The sequence below is a fragment of the Oryx dammah genome, unplaced genomic scaffold (assembly GCF_014754425.2).
Source record: "Oryx dammah isolate SB20612 unplaced genomic scaffold, SCBI_Odam_1.1 HiC_scaffold_24, whole genome shotgun sequence".
Lineage (NCBI taxonomy): Eukaryota > Metazoa > Chordata > Mammalia > Artiodactyla > Bovidae > Oryx > Oryx dammah.
Genome location: NW_024070208.1, coordinates 27,598,744 through 27,618,450, shown reverse-complemented (window position 1 = coordinate 27,618,450; position 19,707 = coordinate 27,598,744). Strand labels below are relative to the sequence as shown.

The 19,707-nt window shown below is 36.9% G+C and overlaps 1 protein-coding gene across 1 annotated transcript in view; it reads right to left on the bottom strand.

Annotated features, from left to right (window-relative positions):
- STARD13 (StAR related lipid transfer domain containing 13) overlaps positions 1-19,707 on the bottom strand; it is a 403,121-nt gene that overhangs the window by 371,447 nt on the left and 11,967 nt on the right. The window contains exon 2 of the mRNA XM_040267096.1: positions 11,773-11,908. Coding sequence (XP_040123030.1) covers positions 11,773-11,802 — 30 coding nt within the window. The 5' untranslated portion in view covers positions 11,803-11,908. The remainder of the gene's footprint in view (positions 1-11,772; positions 11,909-19,707) is intronic.

Here is a 19,707-nt window from a genome sequence, read left to right as displayed (position 1 = left end):
CTAGAAAATTACATCCAGAAAGACAGTTCCACAGGGGGTGAAACAAATTTAGTCCTGATATTCAAGGGAATGCACAAAGATTCCTCTGAGAATGTGGAGTTAATAAAAATGGATGGTGAAACTGGTTGTGTTTTTCTTGAAGGAAGTTCACAGGCAGTATCAAGCCAGCCCAAGGGAGTAATGGGGCTAAATATTTTCCAAGTGCTTGATATAAAGAGCAAAGCTTATTTTCTCCATTGTGGTCTGTCATTAGTTTTACACTTCTGATGTTTTTACAGCCAAATCAATCCACACACAGACATGTTTATAATAAACCGTTACAAAACCCTGATGTTTTCTAACTTACAATGACCAGAATATAGAAAGAACCACTTGCCATATCTTCATGTCCTCTCCACCTTCTGCTTTCTACCAGTCATTCTTTCTTTCTCCAGCCTTAAGTTCTGCCTGGGATCCATTAAGAAAACACTTAAGGCTTTGAGAAAATCAGTAAAAAGGCTAGGGGAAAGCAGGAACCATTTAGGCAGCTGGTCTCGAGTTCTGCATCCCTCACCCATCTTTGAAATAGCTTTCTGTGCATTGCTGGATTTGTTTTTATCCCACTATGTTATACTGTCAGAATTACACCCCCACCACACTCACAGATTTATATAGATTTATTTGGGTTAAGGAAGCATCTTTTTTTAAGATAACACCTCTTTATTTTATTTTGATGGCACCATGTGGCATGTGAGATTGTAGTTCTCCAATCACTAATCCAACTGGATTAGTCCCAAGAGAGACTCTTTTAAAAATGCAAATATTCCTGAGAGTGTTAAAGGACTTTCAGATTTTTACCTATTGGTGTGAATTATTCAATCAAATTGTCTCTCTGCTCCCTCACCCCCACAAGTGATCAGCAGCCTTCTCACTGCTGGTCTTCCTCAGTGATAAGCACAGAAATCTAATTTCAAAATTAGGGAACAGAAAACTGCCTACATGTGGCTCCTCCTTAAATCTGCCAAGATATTAATATTTGAGCAGTTAAAAGAGCCATGTCAAGTCTTTCAAAACACTTTATGGCCAATTCACAGTGTTCTTTCTTGCAGTGGAATTGCCTCTTGAATTTCCTCCAGTAAAATATTGTGAAAACTAGGAAATTCATCTTTGCTTCATGAAAGTAGGAGGCAGTATGGGACACCAAGGTATGGTCCTATGATCTTAACTGTGCAGAAGGAAATTTCATCTTTGGTTGCAGCTGTTTGGAGAGGGAAGGTGATGACCTAGTTCACTAACTTATCACCTGTTCACTCTCCAGGAATAGTTTTGCAGTTACTAAAGAATGTGTACCTCAGGACACACTGACATTTCTGACCAGAAAGTCACAGTCACTTCTACACTCTGTGTATCTTTATGCAGACTTTCATGGACGTTTAAAGTCCTTAGCACTTTTCTATGTTGTTTATGGACCAAATCCATCTAGATCACCTAATCAATGGCTGTGCCAATAGATGCTGTCTTTCATGGGTCACTTCACACATGCCCTACTCAAAAAGACACAGAAAACGTATCCTTGATGATCAAAATGTTCTTAATCTTTGTTCCAAGTTCATAACACAGAAAATCAAAAGTGGAGAAACCTTGAAAAACTTAGGAAATCATTATTTTTTCCAGTTTTATAGGAGATGATGTATTAGTAACACTTCTAAGCCCTACATCCAGGCTGCCCAATACCAAAACAGCAACCCTCACAAGGTTCTACACAGAGCAGACACTGAATAATATTTGCCAACTGACTCATTCCATGTCCTTTTAAAATCACTACTGTGAAATGCACATCCTGTCTTACTCGTGAATGTATTTTCTCTAAATACCATCTTACCATAGATATCCACTCATTTTCAGTTGCCATCTGGTGTGCAACTCTGGCCCAGGTGTATACACGACATAGGTCTGCAGAGGGAAGGATTTATTACCACAGCCCATGCTGCTATCCATTCAAGCCATAGAGGAAATGTGTGTAATCAGTAAGAGCTATAAAACAAACCAAACGAAAGCCATGAATTTTTCAGATACGTCATGTTTTAAAATACTTTTCAATAATTCAGAGGAGAAATATGTTTGGTTGGTAGCTGGGGTGATCTCATGGGCAGACACATCTAGCCAGGGCTTTAGGAATGCAGTGGCCACATGAGGCTTGTGACTGCATATTTTCAACTCCACAACTGGGCTGTGGTCCTGAAACAGATGTCATTTTACACAGATGTGGCTCTGTATGTACTAGCTCCAGTAAATACTTTCTAAATCCGCAGGGGACAAAAAGGAAGGACCTAGAATAGTTAGTCATAGTTAATCATGAAATACAGCATAACTACTAGTGTCTTATTCTCTAGGGTGTTACTTTTTTAAGAACAATAATGAGCATCTACTGTACATCTGCCGGACCACTATTTACATACAGAGAGTCCCTGGGAATTACTACCTTAGTCTGGTGGCCAAAATAACTCTGCTTCCCCATAGCCGCTGCTATGAGGCTATGTTTCACACGTCCTTCTCATCACTCCTTTGACCATGCAAAAATCCTCTGAACTTCCCCACTGCAGACCAAAGCAAAGATCCATGGAGTAGTTACGCTAGAAATGATGGCAGGGAGGAAGGAAGGAGAGGCTGGATATCTCCTGTAGTGTCATCAACTGAGGCTTCTCCTGACTTCCATTTCTATTGCTATGTCTCCTCCAACTAAGGCACAGGATCATGTCAAATCTCTAAAGCCCCTGTTCCATCCCAGCTCTTACACAGCCCCCAGCTATTTCTTAATTCTTGCTTAGCTTGTTAGCTTCCAGGAAATTCACTGAATACAGGTGGCTTCCAAAGTATAGATAAACATTATATGAGACCCACCACCTGTCTTATCTTCTTCCAACATTCTTTTGGGAAAAAGAAAAAGTATTCAAAGGAGGATTTTATGTGGAGCCCCTTTGCTCATTACCTCACAACTTCCAATGGAAACCCTTAGAAAACTTGCAAACAGTCATCCTTGCAAGATACTTTCTCATTCGTCAAGGATTAAAAGATGTAACAGTTGAAAATAAAGAAGGTGGCAGTGGAAAAGGTAGCAAGATACCCAAACCCCAGTTCTCTCAGAGGGAAAAAAAGAGGGGGTGACCAGAAATCTGACCTGGGTGGGAAAAAATTTCTCTAGAAATGTCTCCTAGATTGAAAGTCTTCATCATGACAACGCTTCAATTTTTAACATCCCGAAACCCAAAACTTTTTGTGGTGTGAATGTATATACATCTTCCTTTCTAGTATTAAAACTTTGCCAAAACATTAACCTAAATGTATCTGAGTAGCAAGTCTTCCTATTACTCCACAGTAGAATAGAGACCCTACTGAAATAACTAGAATATACTACAATCTGAACATTTAATGAATGCCTATAATTTTCAGTTACTGTGCTAAGTAAGCACTTAGGTTACTGAGACGAGTAACACAGTCTGGACTTCAAACTGCTTCAAGGTTGGTGAAAGGAAAAACAAAGAAATACATAAGTAACATTAATGTGACAACTGCTAGAAGAACAGGACTCTTCCTATAGACTCAGTATTGAGAACCTAGCAAAGGGAATCAATGTATTGAAGACAGAATTTTAAGTTAAAGGCATGAATGATTCAAGCATGAAGAATAAAGAATCCCAAAGTAATTTGATGTGGCAGGAATACTGAATAAAAGATGGAGTAGACAAAAAAGAGAGAGACACACAAGAAGTAGGCAGGGCTAAATCATAAAGTACTTGGTCTAACATGCACAGAAATTTGAGTTTCTACCCCCAACCCCACCAGCCCAAAAAACTGAAGACATAGAAGGATTTTCCCAAAGAACAAAGGCATGATCAGATTTAACTTTTTATGTTTTGTATTTTTAAAATTTTTATTTATTTATTTTTAATTTAAATTTATTTATTTTAATTGGAGGCTAATTACTTTACAATATTGTATTGGTTTTGCCATACATCAACATGATTTAACTTTTTAAAAGGTCACTCTGTTCGTATTTTAGATAATGGATGAGGGGTATATGATACCAAAGACCAATTCATATGCATGTTAAGTCACTTCAGTCATATCCAACTCTTTGAGACCCTATGGACCATAGCCCACCAGGCTCCTCTGTCCATGGGATTCTCCAGGCAAGAATACAGGAGTGGGTTGCCATGCATTCCTCCAGGGAATCTTCCCAACCCAGGAATCAAACTCACATCTCTTGAGTCTCCTGCATTAGCAGGTGGGTTCTTTGCCACTAGCGCCACCTGGGAAGCCCCCAAAGATTAGTTAGTAGGCTGCATTTCAGATGAGAGATAGCTGAATCAGAGCAGTGGCATTAGGGATGCAAAGGAGATGAGTTAACACTTCATTCGAAATGCAGGCTGGAGAGGACATGGTGACAAGGAATGTAAATTTAAGAGAGAAGAACAAAACTAGGGTGACTCCAGGTTTCTGGCTGAATGATGAGTTGACTGAAAGTGTCTTTCACTATGATATTAATAGAAGACAGTAAAATTCAAGACTGAGTTTAAGGTGCACCAGAACATACAGTTTAAGATGCCAAGACATCCAGTCAGGCGCAAGTGCCTGGGGCTCAGGAGGGAGATGAGGCTATAGATACTGGTTATGGAGAACAGACCCAATGGAGCTGGCTAGACCACACCCCACCCCACCCATACTTCCCTGCCCAGAATATACCTCCTTGCATCACCCTGTCCTGTCCCTTCCACCCAGCCACAAGTCTGGGAATTACGCATAAATCAGAAGCTGCTTGTGAGTCACTAGCTTCAGAAATGGGCTTGACCTGCTCACGTAAGGTGAGAACAGAGATCCAGAATAGCCCTAGAATTTCAACTGGTTGCTGTATGGCTTTGCTTTCTTTTAAATATCATTCTTAGTCTTGGCAACCTGGCTATCTGAATTTATAATCTGGTCCCAGGATTTTCTGTTTCTGTCAAGCAAACCTGGACTGTCCCCTTAGTCAGGTCACAGTCTGCACTAGCACATATGATGTTTTCATAAAAATTAGGAAACAAAAGTCCTCTTTGGCTGGCATTCACCATCTCAAGGACTCACAAATTGAGGAGCAGAAGATACCTTTGTGCCAATTAAAAAAGGTGACACTTGCACAGGGCATATCATCTGTATGTGCAGCTCTGACCCAACTTCAGACTGAGATATCCGACTGTTGAGGATGTTTATGCTCAGTTTAAGCCCTGAGCAGTTCTGGTGTCTCACTTATACTGACAGCTACCATGAATAGCTTTCTTCACTTTCCCCCTAGGCAAATGACATCTGAGATGAGTAGACAGAAATAGTCTGATGAAGGTAGAGGCCCATATTCCAAACTTTGGAAATGTTCTACTAAAAGTATATAGAAGTCTTGACAAGCAATAAAAGGTTAGATATCTTGATCCTTCATCCTTTGCACAGCCTCGTGGGAAACCTGCCTCGGGCTGGCAGAGGCCTTGCCCTCAGTATTTGGCAGCCAGGGCTACATTTAGAAATGAGGACCCATTCCTCAGACATATTCCACAGGATAGTGAATCTGGCACATCTTTATGAGTAAAAACTGTGTTTTGCAGCCTAGCCTGAGAAAGTAAGATTACAGTAAGTCAGATGAATGAATGTCCATTGCATTGACATAAATCTCTGTGGAAGGATTTGTCTCCTATCTTGGAAAAGATCTAGCCAGTGGCAAACTTCCTCTATTATGGGGGCCTCTGAGTTCATGACATATTCAGAGGAAAAAGAAGTGAGTTGACTCTTTAGAAAGTATTACCTAGAAAAGGAAAACAGCAGCGAAAGTTTTCAGAAACTTGTTTATCTACTCAAAGATTCACAGGTAAAACAGCAAAAAAAGTTCTTCTGCCCAACTGATCCCTGTTTGCATGCTGCCCACTTATATGTGAACTTGATGGTGAACAAAAGAAAACAGAGAAAGATTTTTCAGAGGCAATATAAATCCCAGTATTAACATCTGAGGCTATGTATTCCTTTTCTCCACAACCTATGTCAGTGAGAACTGGCTAAGGACTCAAATTATATATTGTTCTGAATGGGTCAAAATATGAAATAATCTCAGATTTCTTACTTAATAGCTTATAAAGTTATCCTGTCCCTGTCCTAAATTAGCTAATGGAAATAAATTACCTATCCCGGGATAATTAAGAGCTTACTGTAAAAACAAAGTAACCAGAATGAAAAAAAAAGAAAAGAAACATTAGAAAATCAGCCAAGATGGGTCCCAAATGCCTCTTTAATAAATTACATTCCCTTAAAAGGTAACAACCCAATGGATTATAGCATCACATTAAAGATAATGGCTTTCTCCTTTTTAACGTCCATTGTTAATCTTAAAAAAAGAAAATCAATAGATTTGTAATAAATCCTTTCTTCTTGGGCTGAGAAATGCTCTACGAAAGCCTTGAGAAACAGTTTGGTATTCTCTATCAGTCATTCTTCATCAAAAAGAAACAAAATGTGGATCACAGTAAACATAATTAAACATGTGCTATATTTTTCTTTTCTTTTTTAAATTAAAATTGTTTATTAAAAATATTTTTTCAAGCAGTTTTAGGTTCACAGGAAAACTGTGTAGAAAGTACAGAGATTTCCCATATACTCACTGATGGAGGCCACACACATACAGAGTCTCCCCCATCAGAGGGGTACCTTTATTACACTTGAACCTGCATTGAAACATCAGGGCTTCCCAGGTGGCACAAGGATAAAGAATCTGCCTGTCAGTGCAGGAGATGCAAGAGATGCAGGTTTGATTCCTGGGTCCTACTCCAGGGAAGATCTCCTGGAGAAGAAAATGGCAACTCACATTAGTATTTCTTGCCTGGGAAATCCCATGGAGAAAGGAGCCTGGTGGGCTACAGTCCCTGGTGTTGCAAAGTTGGAAACGACTGAGTGACTGAGCACACACACACGCGCACACACACACACACACACACACACACACACACTGACACACCATCATCTAAAGTCCATAGTTTATCTTAGAGTTCACTCTTGCTGTAAATTTTATGGGTTTTGAGAAATGTAAAACGCCATGTATCCACCATTATAATATCGTAGAGAATAGTTTCACTGCCCTAAAGATCCTCTGTGCTCTACCTATTCACCCCTCTCTCCTCCCTAACCCCTAGCAACAACTGATCTTTTAACAGGCTCCATAGTTGTGCCTATTCCGGAATGTCATGTTGTTGAAATTACACAGTATGTGGCTTTTTCAGATTGGCTTCTTTCAATTAGTAACATGCAATTTTTCCCCAAAGGCATTACAAAATTCCCAAGGCAATGAATGATGTGGCAGAAAGGCAAAGAGCATGAAAACTCAGAGTCAGGTATTGGTTTTTCCCCTTTGGTTAAGTTATTTACTTTTCCAAGACCTTGGTTTGCTCATCTGTGAAACAAGGATAACATTAATACATATCCCACAGACTTCTATGAGTTGTGAAATTAGGTTTCTTTCCTTAAACAATGGAGGTAATAATGCCTACGTTGTAGGGTTGCTGTATGGATTAAAAAGGTAATGTGTGTGAAAAGGTTAGCACTGGGACAGGAACATATTACACATTTAATAACAGTAGCTGACAAATCTCATTTTAATGTGTGCTGAATACTTTCTCTTTGACCTTCTAAATCACTCTCTGCTCTTTTCGGTCTTCCTTTGTGGGACACAATTGCTTAAGAACACATTAAGTGAGTGCCCTTCCCTCCTGGTTTCCCGATGAGTTCAATATAGAAAGAAAAAAGGTAGAAGCTGGGAGGGAGAGAGATGGATGTTTTCTCCCTCTGCCTATTCTCTGTCAAGCTGGAGTCTGGCTGTGGCTGCAATCCTCTTCAAAGGGTAAAGATTTTGCTGGGCAACCATCTTACAGTTGCTTAGCTCAGTTTACACTCAGTCATGCCCGACTCTTTTCGACCCCATGAACCACACCACGCCAGGTCTCCCTGTCCATCACCAATTCCCAGAGTTCACCCAAACTGACGTCCATTGAGTCAGTGATGCCATCCAACCATCTCATCCTCTGTCATCCCCTTCTCCTCATGCCCTCAATCTTTCCCAGCATAAAGTCTTTTCCAAGGAGTCAGCTCTTTGCATCAGGCGGCCAAAGTACTGGAGCTTCAGCTTCAACATCAGTCCTTCCAATGAACACCCAGGACTGATCTCCTTTAGGATGGACTGGTTGGATCTCTTTACAGTCCAAGGGACTCTCAAGAGTCTTCTCCAACACCACACTTCAAAAGCATCAATTCTTTGGTGCTCAGCTTTCTTTATAGTCCAACTCTCACATCCATACATGACTACTGCAAAAACTATAGCCTTGACTAGATGGACCTGTGTTGACAAAGTAATGTCTCTGCTTTTGAATATGCTATCTAGGTTGGTCATAACTTCCCTTCCAAGGAATAAGCATCTTTTTAATTTCTTGGCTACAATCACATCTGCAGTGATTTTGGAGCCCAAAAAACTAAAGTCAGCCACTGTTTCCAGTTTTCCCATCTATTTGTCATGAAGTGATGGGACCAGATGCCATATTCTTAGTTTCTGAATGTTGAGCTTTAAGCCAACTTTTTCACTTTCCTTTTTCACTTTCATCAAGAGGCTCTTTAGTTCTTCTTCACTTTCTGCCAAAAGGGTGGTATCATCTGCATATCTGAGGTGATTGATATTTCTCCCAGCAATCTTGATTCCAGCTTGTAATTCATCCAGCCCAGCGTTTCTCATGATGTACTCTGCATAGAAGTTAAATAAGCAGGGTGACAATATACAGCCTTGACGTACTCCTTTTCCTATTTGGAACCAGTCTGTTGTTCCATGTCCAGTTCTAACTGTTGCTCCCTGACCTGCATACAGGTTTCTCAAGAGTCTGGTCAGGTGGTCTGGTATTCTCATCTCTTTCAGAATTTTCAACAGTTTATTGTGATCCACACAGTCAAAGGCTTTGGCATAGTCAATAAAACAGAAATAGATGGTTTCTGGAACTCTTGCTTTTTCGATGATCCAATGAATGTTGGCAATTTGATCTCTGGTTCTTCTGCCTTTTCTAAAACCAGCTTGAACATCAGGGAGTTCATGGTTCTTGCTGAAGCCTGGCTTGGAGAATTTTGAGCATTACTTTACTAGTGTGTGAGATGAGTGCAATTGTGTAGTAGTTTGAGCATTCTTTGGAATTGCCTTTCTTTGAGATTGGAATGAAAACTGACCTTTTCCAGTCCTGGGCCACTGCTGAGTTTTCCAAATTTGCTGGCATATTGAGGGCAGCATTTTCACAGCATCATCTTTCAGGATTTGAAATAGCTCAATTGGAATTCCATCACCTCAATGAGCTTTGTTCATAGTGATGATTCCTAAGGTCCACTTGACTTCACATTCCAGGATGTCTGGCTCTACGTGAGTGATCACACCATCATGATTATCTGGGTCATGAAGATATTTTTTGTACAGTTCTTCTGTGTATTCTTGCCACCTCTTCTTAATATCTTCTGCTTCTGTTAGGTCTATACCATTTTTGTCCTTTATCGAGCCCATCTTTGCATGAAATGTTCCCTTGGTATCTCCAATTTTCATGAAGGTATCTCTAGTCTTTCCCATTCTATTGTTTTCCTCTATTTCTTTGCACTGATCTCTGAGGAAGGCTTTCTTATCTCTCCTTGCTATTCTTTGGAACTCTGCATTCAGATGCTTGTATCTTTCCTTTTCTCCTTTGCTTTTCACTTCTCTTCTTTTCATAGCTCTTTGTTAGGCCTCCTCAGACAGCCATTTTGCCTTTTTGCATTTTCTCTTTCTTGAGAATGGTCTTGATCTTTGTCTCCTGTACAAAATCATGAACCTCATTCCATAGTTCATCAGGCACTCTTATCTATCAGATCTAATCCCATAAATCTATTTCTCATTTCCACTGTATAACTATAAGGGATTTGATTTAGGTCATACCTGAATGGTCTAATGATTTTCCCCACTTTCTTAAATTTAATCTGAATTTGGCAATAAGGAGTTCATGATCTGAGCCACAATCAGCTCCCGGTCTTATTTTTGCTGACTGTATAGAGCTTCTCCATCTTTGGCTGCAAAGAATATAATCAGTCTGATTTCAGTGTTGACCATCTGGTGATGTCCATGTGCAGAGTCTTCTCTTGTGTTTTTGGAAGAGGGTGTTTGCTATGACCAGGGCATTCTCTTGACAAAACTCTATTAGCCTTTGCCCTGCTCATTCTGTACTCCAAGGCCAAATCTGTCTGTTACTCCAGGTGTTCTTGACTTCCTACTTGTGCATTCCAATCCCCTATAATGATAAAGGACATCTTTTTTGGGGGGTTAGTTCTAAAAGGTCTTGTAGGTCTTCATAGAACCGTTCAACTTCAGCTTCTTCAGCATTACTGGTCGGGGCATAGGCTCGGATTTGCCTTGGAAACGAACAGACATCATTCTGTCTTTTTGAGATTGCATCCAAGTACCGCACTTCAGACCCTTTTGTTGACCATGATGGCTACTCCAATTCTTCTAAGGGATTCCTGCCCACAGTAGTAGATATAATGGTCATCTGAGTTAAATTCATCCATTCCAGTCCATTTTAGTTCGCTGATTCCTAGAATGTCGATGTTCACTCTTGCCATCTCTTGTTTGACCACTTCCAGTTTGCCTTGATTCATGGATCTAACATTCCAGGTTCTTATGCAATATTGCTCTTTACAGCATTGGACCTTGCTTCTATCACCAGTCACACCCACAACTGGGTATTGTTTTTGCTTTGGCTCCATCCCTTCATTCTTTCTGAAGTTTTATCTCCAGTGATCTCCAGTACCATACTGAGCACCCACTGACCTGGAGAGTTAATCTCTCAGTGTCCTATCTAACCCTGACCAGACTTTGGTAATTAATCTCTTAAATTATCTCTTTTGCAATAATTTAAAAATGTCTGCTGCTTCCTGTTCAGACACATATTTTCCCTTATGTTTACTTGCAAAATTATTGTTACTCTTTTACTTTGTAAAGCAACCAGTGAATCATAAAATCCAAAACCATAAACAACCCTATTAACTCTTACATGTTATCCCTAATATCCCTCTATATCCCAATACTGTTCAGAATTTTATGAAGATCTACTTTTGGATTCAAATAGAAAATGTGAAAAAAGTTTAGAAATTTAAGTTATAAAGATTAAAAACTGTAAAATATCTATAAAAAGGCTAGTCATTTATTTATTAAAAATATAACAAACACAACAGCAAAAACAAATTCCTGGGAATTATTTAGCTTTGTAGAGCAAAGACAATTATTTAAATAAAGTGAACTTAGTGTTCATAAGTGATGTTTTACAGAGGTATTCCCCAATCTGATGCCTCTTTGCTGGAATGCTGATCACAGAGATGTGTACTATCTTATTAGGGAAAAGCTTTATAATATTAATCCAAGGAAATCTTCAACTGCATCAGGAATTTTCATTAATAATTAAATTAATTGAAGTGTATACAATCCCCTGCTATAACTCTACATATCACAATGGACTACCGATTTTATCTTAAAATCACAGAATGCATTTTTTTGCAATTTTATAAATATTAACTATATATGTTTTTCATTACAAATCATGTTACAATAAAAAGAAAGTCAACCTTTATGTTTAACTTAAAACACAAAAAGTAACAGAGAATGTTCAAGTATGGCACTCTCTTCACTGCATGAGTGGGACGCGGCACTATACCTGAAATATTCCGTAAGAAAGCTACTCACTTGAGTTTTTGGCAGAGCTCCAGTTGACATTTGGTTTGGCACACCATCAAGATTCTGAATGTTTCCAGTTTTATTTCCACAAATTCCCTCCTTATGATGATTTTTCTAAAAGATTACTCTTCAGGTTTATAGAATTCTGTAGAAAACATTTTTAAACAAATTTTACACATATAAAGAATTATTATTAAGAATAATTCAAGTGAATTATTTAATAAAAACACATTTTTAAAAAACCAGGACTGTTTTGAAAGCTAACATAAAATGTGAGAATATTCCTAAATAGTAATTATTTTTCCAGAGATATTTATACTTAGGCTCAGTTAGATCAACCCTGGTAATGCCTGTGAACTTGTAAATATAAGTTTATAAGTAAATATGTTTAAACTATCAAGGTAATACATAGTACTATATTGCCACATTTTTTAAAAAACAAAACCAAAAGTTTGTTAAAAACTTGAAATAAGAGGTGGCTCATTTAGAGCCACAGTATACTTTTAAACTTTAAGATCTCAATTTATATATTTTTTAATGAAAGTGAAAGTGTCAGTCACTCAGTCGTGTCTGACTCTTTGTGAGCCAATGGACTATGTAGCCCACTAGGCTCCTCTGTCCATGGAATTCACCAGGCAAGAATACTGAAGTGCGTTGCCATTTCCTTCTCCAGGGATTGAAACTGGGTGTCCTGAATTGTAGACAGACTCTTTACTGACTGAGCCTCTAGGGAAGACTTATATTTTGTAACAGCAGGGAACAAATTATAAAATTTTATTTCCAAAGGTTAGGTGTAGAAGTAAAACGAGTGAAGTAAAGTGGTCAGCATAAAGAGAATCTTAAACTTTTCAAATACAGAATGAGTTTTTTTCCCAAAATTTTAGAGTAATTCTTATTGGAGTCAAGTTTTCCTTCACTAATTCTTTCCATCACCTGGAAGTCTGTCCCATCTCTCTGCGTCTACGTGCCTTATGTAAGTTACCTAGAAGCCTCTACTGCAGTGTCCTGTCCTGGTTTATTGCTTCCGGAAAAAGGACCAGTGTTTTCAGAAGCAAAGTTTGGAAATGTGAATTTTTCACTTAACTAAAAGTTTAGTCACTGCTCATAAGGTTGTTCTTCAGGGTGGAAAATAATAAATCTGGAATACACTGGCTTATGTGTAAATCTAGCACTGTCAAATACTGACTATATAAACTTTGACTTAATTTCCTCAAATCTAAATTTAATCACCTATAAAAGAATACCTCTGACTTCTAGTGAACACTTCTTTGTGCCTGGCATATTTGGCCAATGGAATGTGAGTACAAAGGAGCATGCCAAGTCTGAGCAGAATCTTTAAATATTCTGCATGGAAATTATAGTTTTCTTATTCTTGCTGCTTATAGAAATTCTACTGTGGGGAAAAGAAAAACAGTGATGAGAATAATAATGATATGCTGTGCTAGTAATAATATGGTTTACATATTTACATTTTGGGAAGAATTCCCCATTTGATCTTTTAACAGAAATTTACTAACTCAAAACTGTCTGAGAAGAGTTTATTTATTTACTTATTTATTTTTTGAGAAGAGTTTAAAGGACATAGAAGAGTATGTATACATTCTACCCTTGAGAAAAGACCATGAAGGATCTAATGGGGTCTTGTCTTAATTTACATGCACAGTGACTTTAAAAGGTATGAAAGTTATTAAATTGGGGGAAAAACACTGACAAATTAGAACACATTGGACAGGCAGTCGGGGTGCTGGCAATACAGAGAGTTGACCAACAAGTTGGCCAATAAGTACTACATTCTTCTACTGATAATGTCTATTTCTGCTGGTGGGTGTGGACAGTTTGACAGGTACCTAGAGGAATAACCACTGTGGGTTAATTTATAAAACGAGGATGATGCTGGCACCTGTTTCAATAGGGTGCTACATGAAAGCCCCTTCAGTACTGTTATGGTGGCTGTTGTAACACAGCCTCTTTTATTTTGAGAAGTTAGGGACTGCATTTTATTCAGGAAAACCTAACATCTGATGACAGAATATTAAGCACAACAGCCTGTGTATGATACTTTCATATGGACTACTTCATTTTTTTCTTCTTAGTAATTCTGTGCAGTAGGCCTTGTTGGTCAAATTTTATAAAAATAATTCCTAAAGAGAACAAGTTGCTTGATTAGGATCACACAGCAACTGAGAGTGCTAAGATCTCCTGATTCTTCTCAGTTACTTCTTTCTTCCTCCATATTTCTCTTTGTATCTTGGCCCAGTCTCACTCCCACAACCTCTCCAGTCTAAATCTCAGCAAAGGTCTGTTCTATCAGTCTTTGGTCAGCTGGATAATGGGTTTGAGATCCTGTTAGCCCTACTGAAGACAGACACCTGTGAAGACAAGGAAATGGGGTTCTAACTGCAGGAAGGAATTAACCACTACAACCCAGCTGTTTTGCAGGGTTCCTATGGCCCAGACATGGCCACTTACAGCACTTATTGAAAGTATGCTAGCCACTTTATAATTTTGAAGCTTGTTTTAAATAAGATTCTTTCATAAAATTGCATTTTCTTAGTCCTGTTACTTGCACATAGTAATTCAATTGATTTTTTTAATTGATGATGTTTCCATAAATATTTGTAAGCCTTCTGATCAATTTTATATATTTTGGGGAGATTGTCTTTGTACTCTTACACAGGGGACAAATGGTAATTTTGTTTCTTTACCATTCCTCATACTTTCCTTTCTTTTATTTTCCTTATAAATAAGCTAGGCCTCCAGTCAGGGGTGGGATGAGAAGACATTCTGCCTGATTCTACTTCTGATTTTAAGGAGAGTGCTTCCAGTATTTCATCATTTAACCATGATGCTGAATGTACTGAGTTTTATTTTTCTAAATCATGCAGTTTTTCTTTTGATAAAAAAATTTTTATACAAAAGGATGCTGAATTTTACTGAATGCATTGTCTCCATGTATTAAGATGATAAAATTTTTCTTTAATCGCTTAATTTATAAATTGCATTAATCTTACCATGTTAAACCAATCATGCACTTCTGTATTATATTATCAAAGTACCCTTCTAGTTTTTAAGATTATTTATCATAATAAAGGTTGGAATTTGCCAAATGCCCTTTTGATAACTAATCTTATCAATGAACTGTAGTAATAGATTCATAATTATTAAACTATCCTTGTATTCTTGAGACCAACTGTACATGGTTGTGGGAAGCGGTTCCTTTTAATTTTCTTGATTTTCATTTTGGGAAGAATTTCTTTGGTCTTTTTGAATTCATATTTATTTTTTGTCCTATTTTGTGTCAAGAAAACATTGGTTTCATAAAATACATATGGAAGTTGTGCATCTTTGTAAATAAGATATAGAAAATTTATATTGCATGAAAATTATCCATTTTTTGAAAATCTCAAAGAACCCATAGACAAAACTGTTTGACCGTTAGAGGTGGTTTGATAACTTTAAAGATTTCTCCTATTGGTTTATGGTCTATTTTGATAAGTAACTACTGAGCGAATTTTGACAAAAAATGTTATTACATTGTCTATTACATGAAGTTTTTCAAATTTATTAGCAGACCCATGTAGACTCTTGCACTTTGTAAATCATACTGTATATGATATTATAGCCTTCTTGTTTCTGTTCTATTTATATTGTCTAGATGAAAGAGACTAGAATTTAGGTTAGACAGACTCAAGGTAGATAAGCCAACTCACTTGTTAAATATCAGCTTAATCACCACTGCCTCTGGGAAGCCCTTCACCACCCCTGGCAGATGTTTCTGTGAATTCTTATATTTCCTCTAGCAAAACATTTGTCTTGCATAATTATTGTAATTTGTTTAATGAGCAGCTTCTATGTTAAACTGTAAGCCCTAGGAGGGTAAAGAGGAGGCCTGATTAATTTCCCACCAAATACCTAGCACAGTGTTTGAATCAGAATGATTATTCAATAAATCTTTATTGAATAAACAATACTTTTTTCCATGTCCTTCTCTGCTTGTCTATTTCATAAGATCATAGTTATAATGGGTTTTTATAGCTACCATGCCAAGAGAGGAGAAGAGTAATTAAAAATGTGAGCTCTGGAGCTAGAGTAATGGGTTCAAAGTCAGGCTGTGCCACTCACTAGCAGTGGGACTATAAATAAACATTTCTTCTTTGTATTTCAGTTGCCTCATCTGTAAAACCAGAAATAAGTAATTTTGCACTCAATAGATTGTAGGGAGTTTATATGTGTGAAATACTTGAAAGTGTGTCTGATACACAGCAAGTTGTGAATTAATGTTAGCTATTGTTATGTTAGTACATCACAGGTCAATGAATGGATAAAAGAATAAAACTGCAAAAACAGAGAAAATACAATACGTGCTCTGCCTCTGGGCTGTTCTGAGGATCAAGTGATGTGAGTTTTAAATAATGACAAGCATTTGAGGTGTTTTATTAACATCATTACAAATGGGAATCACTAGTGGCTAGAGGAACATAACTGTTTTCTTCTTTGGAAAAAATGGATGAAGGCAGAGAAATACTTAATTAGGTTTTGTTCCTTATTGGAATTTATTTTTATCCTCTACTACAATACTTTAAATACATAGTTTTAATAGTTTAATATTTTTGTAACTACAACATAACCAAACAAGAATTTTTCCTGAGACTTAGCTTTTTGAGAAATAATATCTGACTTTGAAATACTTTTTTCCTGGATCTTTATCCATTACTTACTTTTTATAGTTCACATTTTATTTAAACAATGTCTCTTTGTTTTTCCTACTTCAACAAGAAAACTTGTAAATGTATCCTTGTAGCTATTTTCAAAGTTTCCTATGTATAGGTATTAGCCCTAGAATACTAAACCTCATTGATGTAATAATCATTGAATTTTTTCTGCTACATACAACCAAACCATGACACAGGATTGCAAAAAAAAAAAAAAAAAAAAAACCCAAATAATAAAATTATCTTCCTCATCTTTGTTTGAATTTCACATAAAGAAAGCTTAGGAAAAATTTCCTAAGATAAGACATTTACGCTTACGCAAATATAGCAAGGAATGAGGTGGTTCACTGCTGTTGATTGTCCAAACTGGTGTAGTATGCCATCCTTTAATTTCTTTATTTGCAAAGAAGACTCTCACTAGCTAACTGACTTAGAGATTGAAGATAATTAATTTGATCTTTTTTGGAGGTAAGCACAATGTTTATAAAGAAACATCCATTTTAAAAACAACTAAAATATTTTAAAACACTTAAACTATTAATATCTAGTTCCAACAGCACGTATAAATCATGTAACATGAATTTTGATCCCAAATATAAATGGTCAAAGCCATGCATAGACTGAAAGTTGCCCTTGCCATTTATTTTTCAAGTAATAGATTAGTTCTGTATCTCAAAAAACCTTGTGTAATTAACTTTCAAGGAACACTAAGAACACAAAGAAGAAATTTAAGCACATGTGAAAATTTTCCCAACCTATTTGTATTAAATTAATTTTTGACAATTTTTTCTAATCTGTTCTTCCTGTAACTGAGACTAATTAACTTATCCTGCTAAATGACCAAGAAAGACATTTGATTCCAGATCTATCTGAGAAATGAGAGGCCTTCATTTTTCATATTCCTAAAGCTGGACACAAAGAGTCCCTTTCTCCATCAGAATAATGATAACTATCATTTATTTAGTGCTGTATTCAGTGTAGTGAAAGCAGGCTGCTGGCTAAATTCAGGTCCTGATTTCTGTGCTTACTGTGGTGACTTGAGCAAGTTACTTAAATTCTCTGTGCCTCTGCTGTCTCATTGGATTAAAATGGGAATATTAATAAGATCTACTCATAAAGTGTTATTACTTTCCATTTAATTTTTTGGCCCGTATTTTACCCAGAACATTGTCACAGCTTCAAGATGCCAGAGTTTTAACTGCATTGTATTCTCTGTGAGAGCTATGACTATACCCTTTCTGATCAATCACCACAATGCATCACCAACATGAACAAAGAAGAAAGTGCCATACTAGTTGAAGAACTAATACGTCTCTTTTAAATCCTGCAATATGATCCATTAAAGATGGATAAAAGTGACAGAATAAAACATGAGATGTGTGAACACAGAAGACTCACATGATGCACAGTTCTACATAATATAGTGACATATAAGACAAGCGTTTGTAGTCTCATGGCCTTTTGTTTGTTTTTCCACTTGTACATAGTTGACTAGGTAACTGCATCTTTTCCCTGCACCCAAAGGCTTTCTTAGGTAAAGTATCTTTGGAGCTAATCAATTTCCTGTCTCTTCTCATTCATTCACTCATATGCCAATTACTGTCCAAGTGCAGTGAAACAAAATAAATACAACATATTTTCTTCAAGAGCTCTAGTCTACAGAGAAAATGTCATGTAGACAGATAATATTACAGGGATTTAAGACAAAGTATCATATAAAATGATATGAGAACACAGACAAAAGAGTAAATAATTCTGCCTGGGGAAAAGGAAGAGTTCATAGAGGAAATAACCTTTAACTGAGTTTTGAAGGAATAATACTAGTATTTCAGAGAGAGGGAATCCCAAGGGCATGAAAACACAAAAAGAATACAGCATACTCAAACAATAGTGAGGATTTTTATCTGACTCTATCTGTTGATGCCTAGGGGATAATGGAAGCAAATGATGTATGAAAATGAAATGTGGTCCTCAGATAAAATGCTACGTATTAAGGAATTTGACTTTTGTCTGTAGGTAACAGGAATCTTGTGGATTTTTGTTTTTGGATTATATTTTACAACTGAGACTTATATTAAGAAATATAAGGAAATTATATAAATATCAAAAGATTTTAAACATTCATTATAGACACTAGTATCTCAACATTTCTCACTGGAGTTTAACTCTCCCTTGCCTCTCTGCTCCCTCCTCTCTGTGACCAGTTTTTCAAAATAATATTTTTATTGTAAAAGAAAGTACAAATATAGAAAAATACACAAAACAGATGCACAGCTTAATGAATTACTCAAAGGTGAACAATCTAACCACCATCAGGCCAAGAAGTAAAAGTGTCCCTGAACTTCCCCTCCACAATGCAAAACACCTCTAAATACTCCACACCAACTGCAAGACCATTCTTCCTTCTGTAAGGAATCATTATTTGTTTACAGTAATTACTTCCTTGCATTTTTCAGTTTCAGCAGTTAAATATGTACCCTATAATGCTAGTCTTGCTCCTTTATATATTTTTTGTATGTCTTTTAAGCCTCCTTTAATCCAAAACTTATTTTTGCTACAAGTTATCTGTTGAAAAACCTAAGAGTTTTTCTACATAGTTTTCCAGTCTCAATTTTACAAACTGTATGTCTTTCTGGTCATGTGATTACCTGAAGCTGATTCTCTAGCAGATTTCTTCAGAAAGGGCTAATGAGCCCCTGTGCTCTTTTTACTTGTAAGTTAATTTTGCTAGATACAAAATGCTTGATTCATTTTTTTTTCCTTGAGAGTATTAATAAGATAAACTTATTTTCTATGAGCATAAAGTGTTACTCTTGAAGTCTGATAATTATCTAACTGAAATGTCTTGTAAATCATGTGTTCTTTTCTTCTTTCTAGATAGTCAAATATTTTATTTTTCTTTAAACCCAGTACACTACAATATCTTGGTGTTAGTCACTGTGGATCAATATTCTTAAGTATATAATGAGTAACTTCAAATCCTTATTTTAGAAAAAATTTCCTGAATTATAATTTTCAGCATTTCTTCTGGTCCCTTCAGTTTTCTTCTTCTTTGATATCTTGCTCTTTTTCTCAGTCCCTTTTTAAAAGTTACCCAAAGTCCTTTAAAAATTACCCAAATTGGCTTAGCCAGTAGAGGACCTGCCTGTAATGCAGGAGACACACAGGAGACATCTATTCGATCCCTGTGTTGGCAAGATCCCCTGGAGAAGGAAATGGCAACCCACTCCAG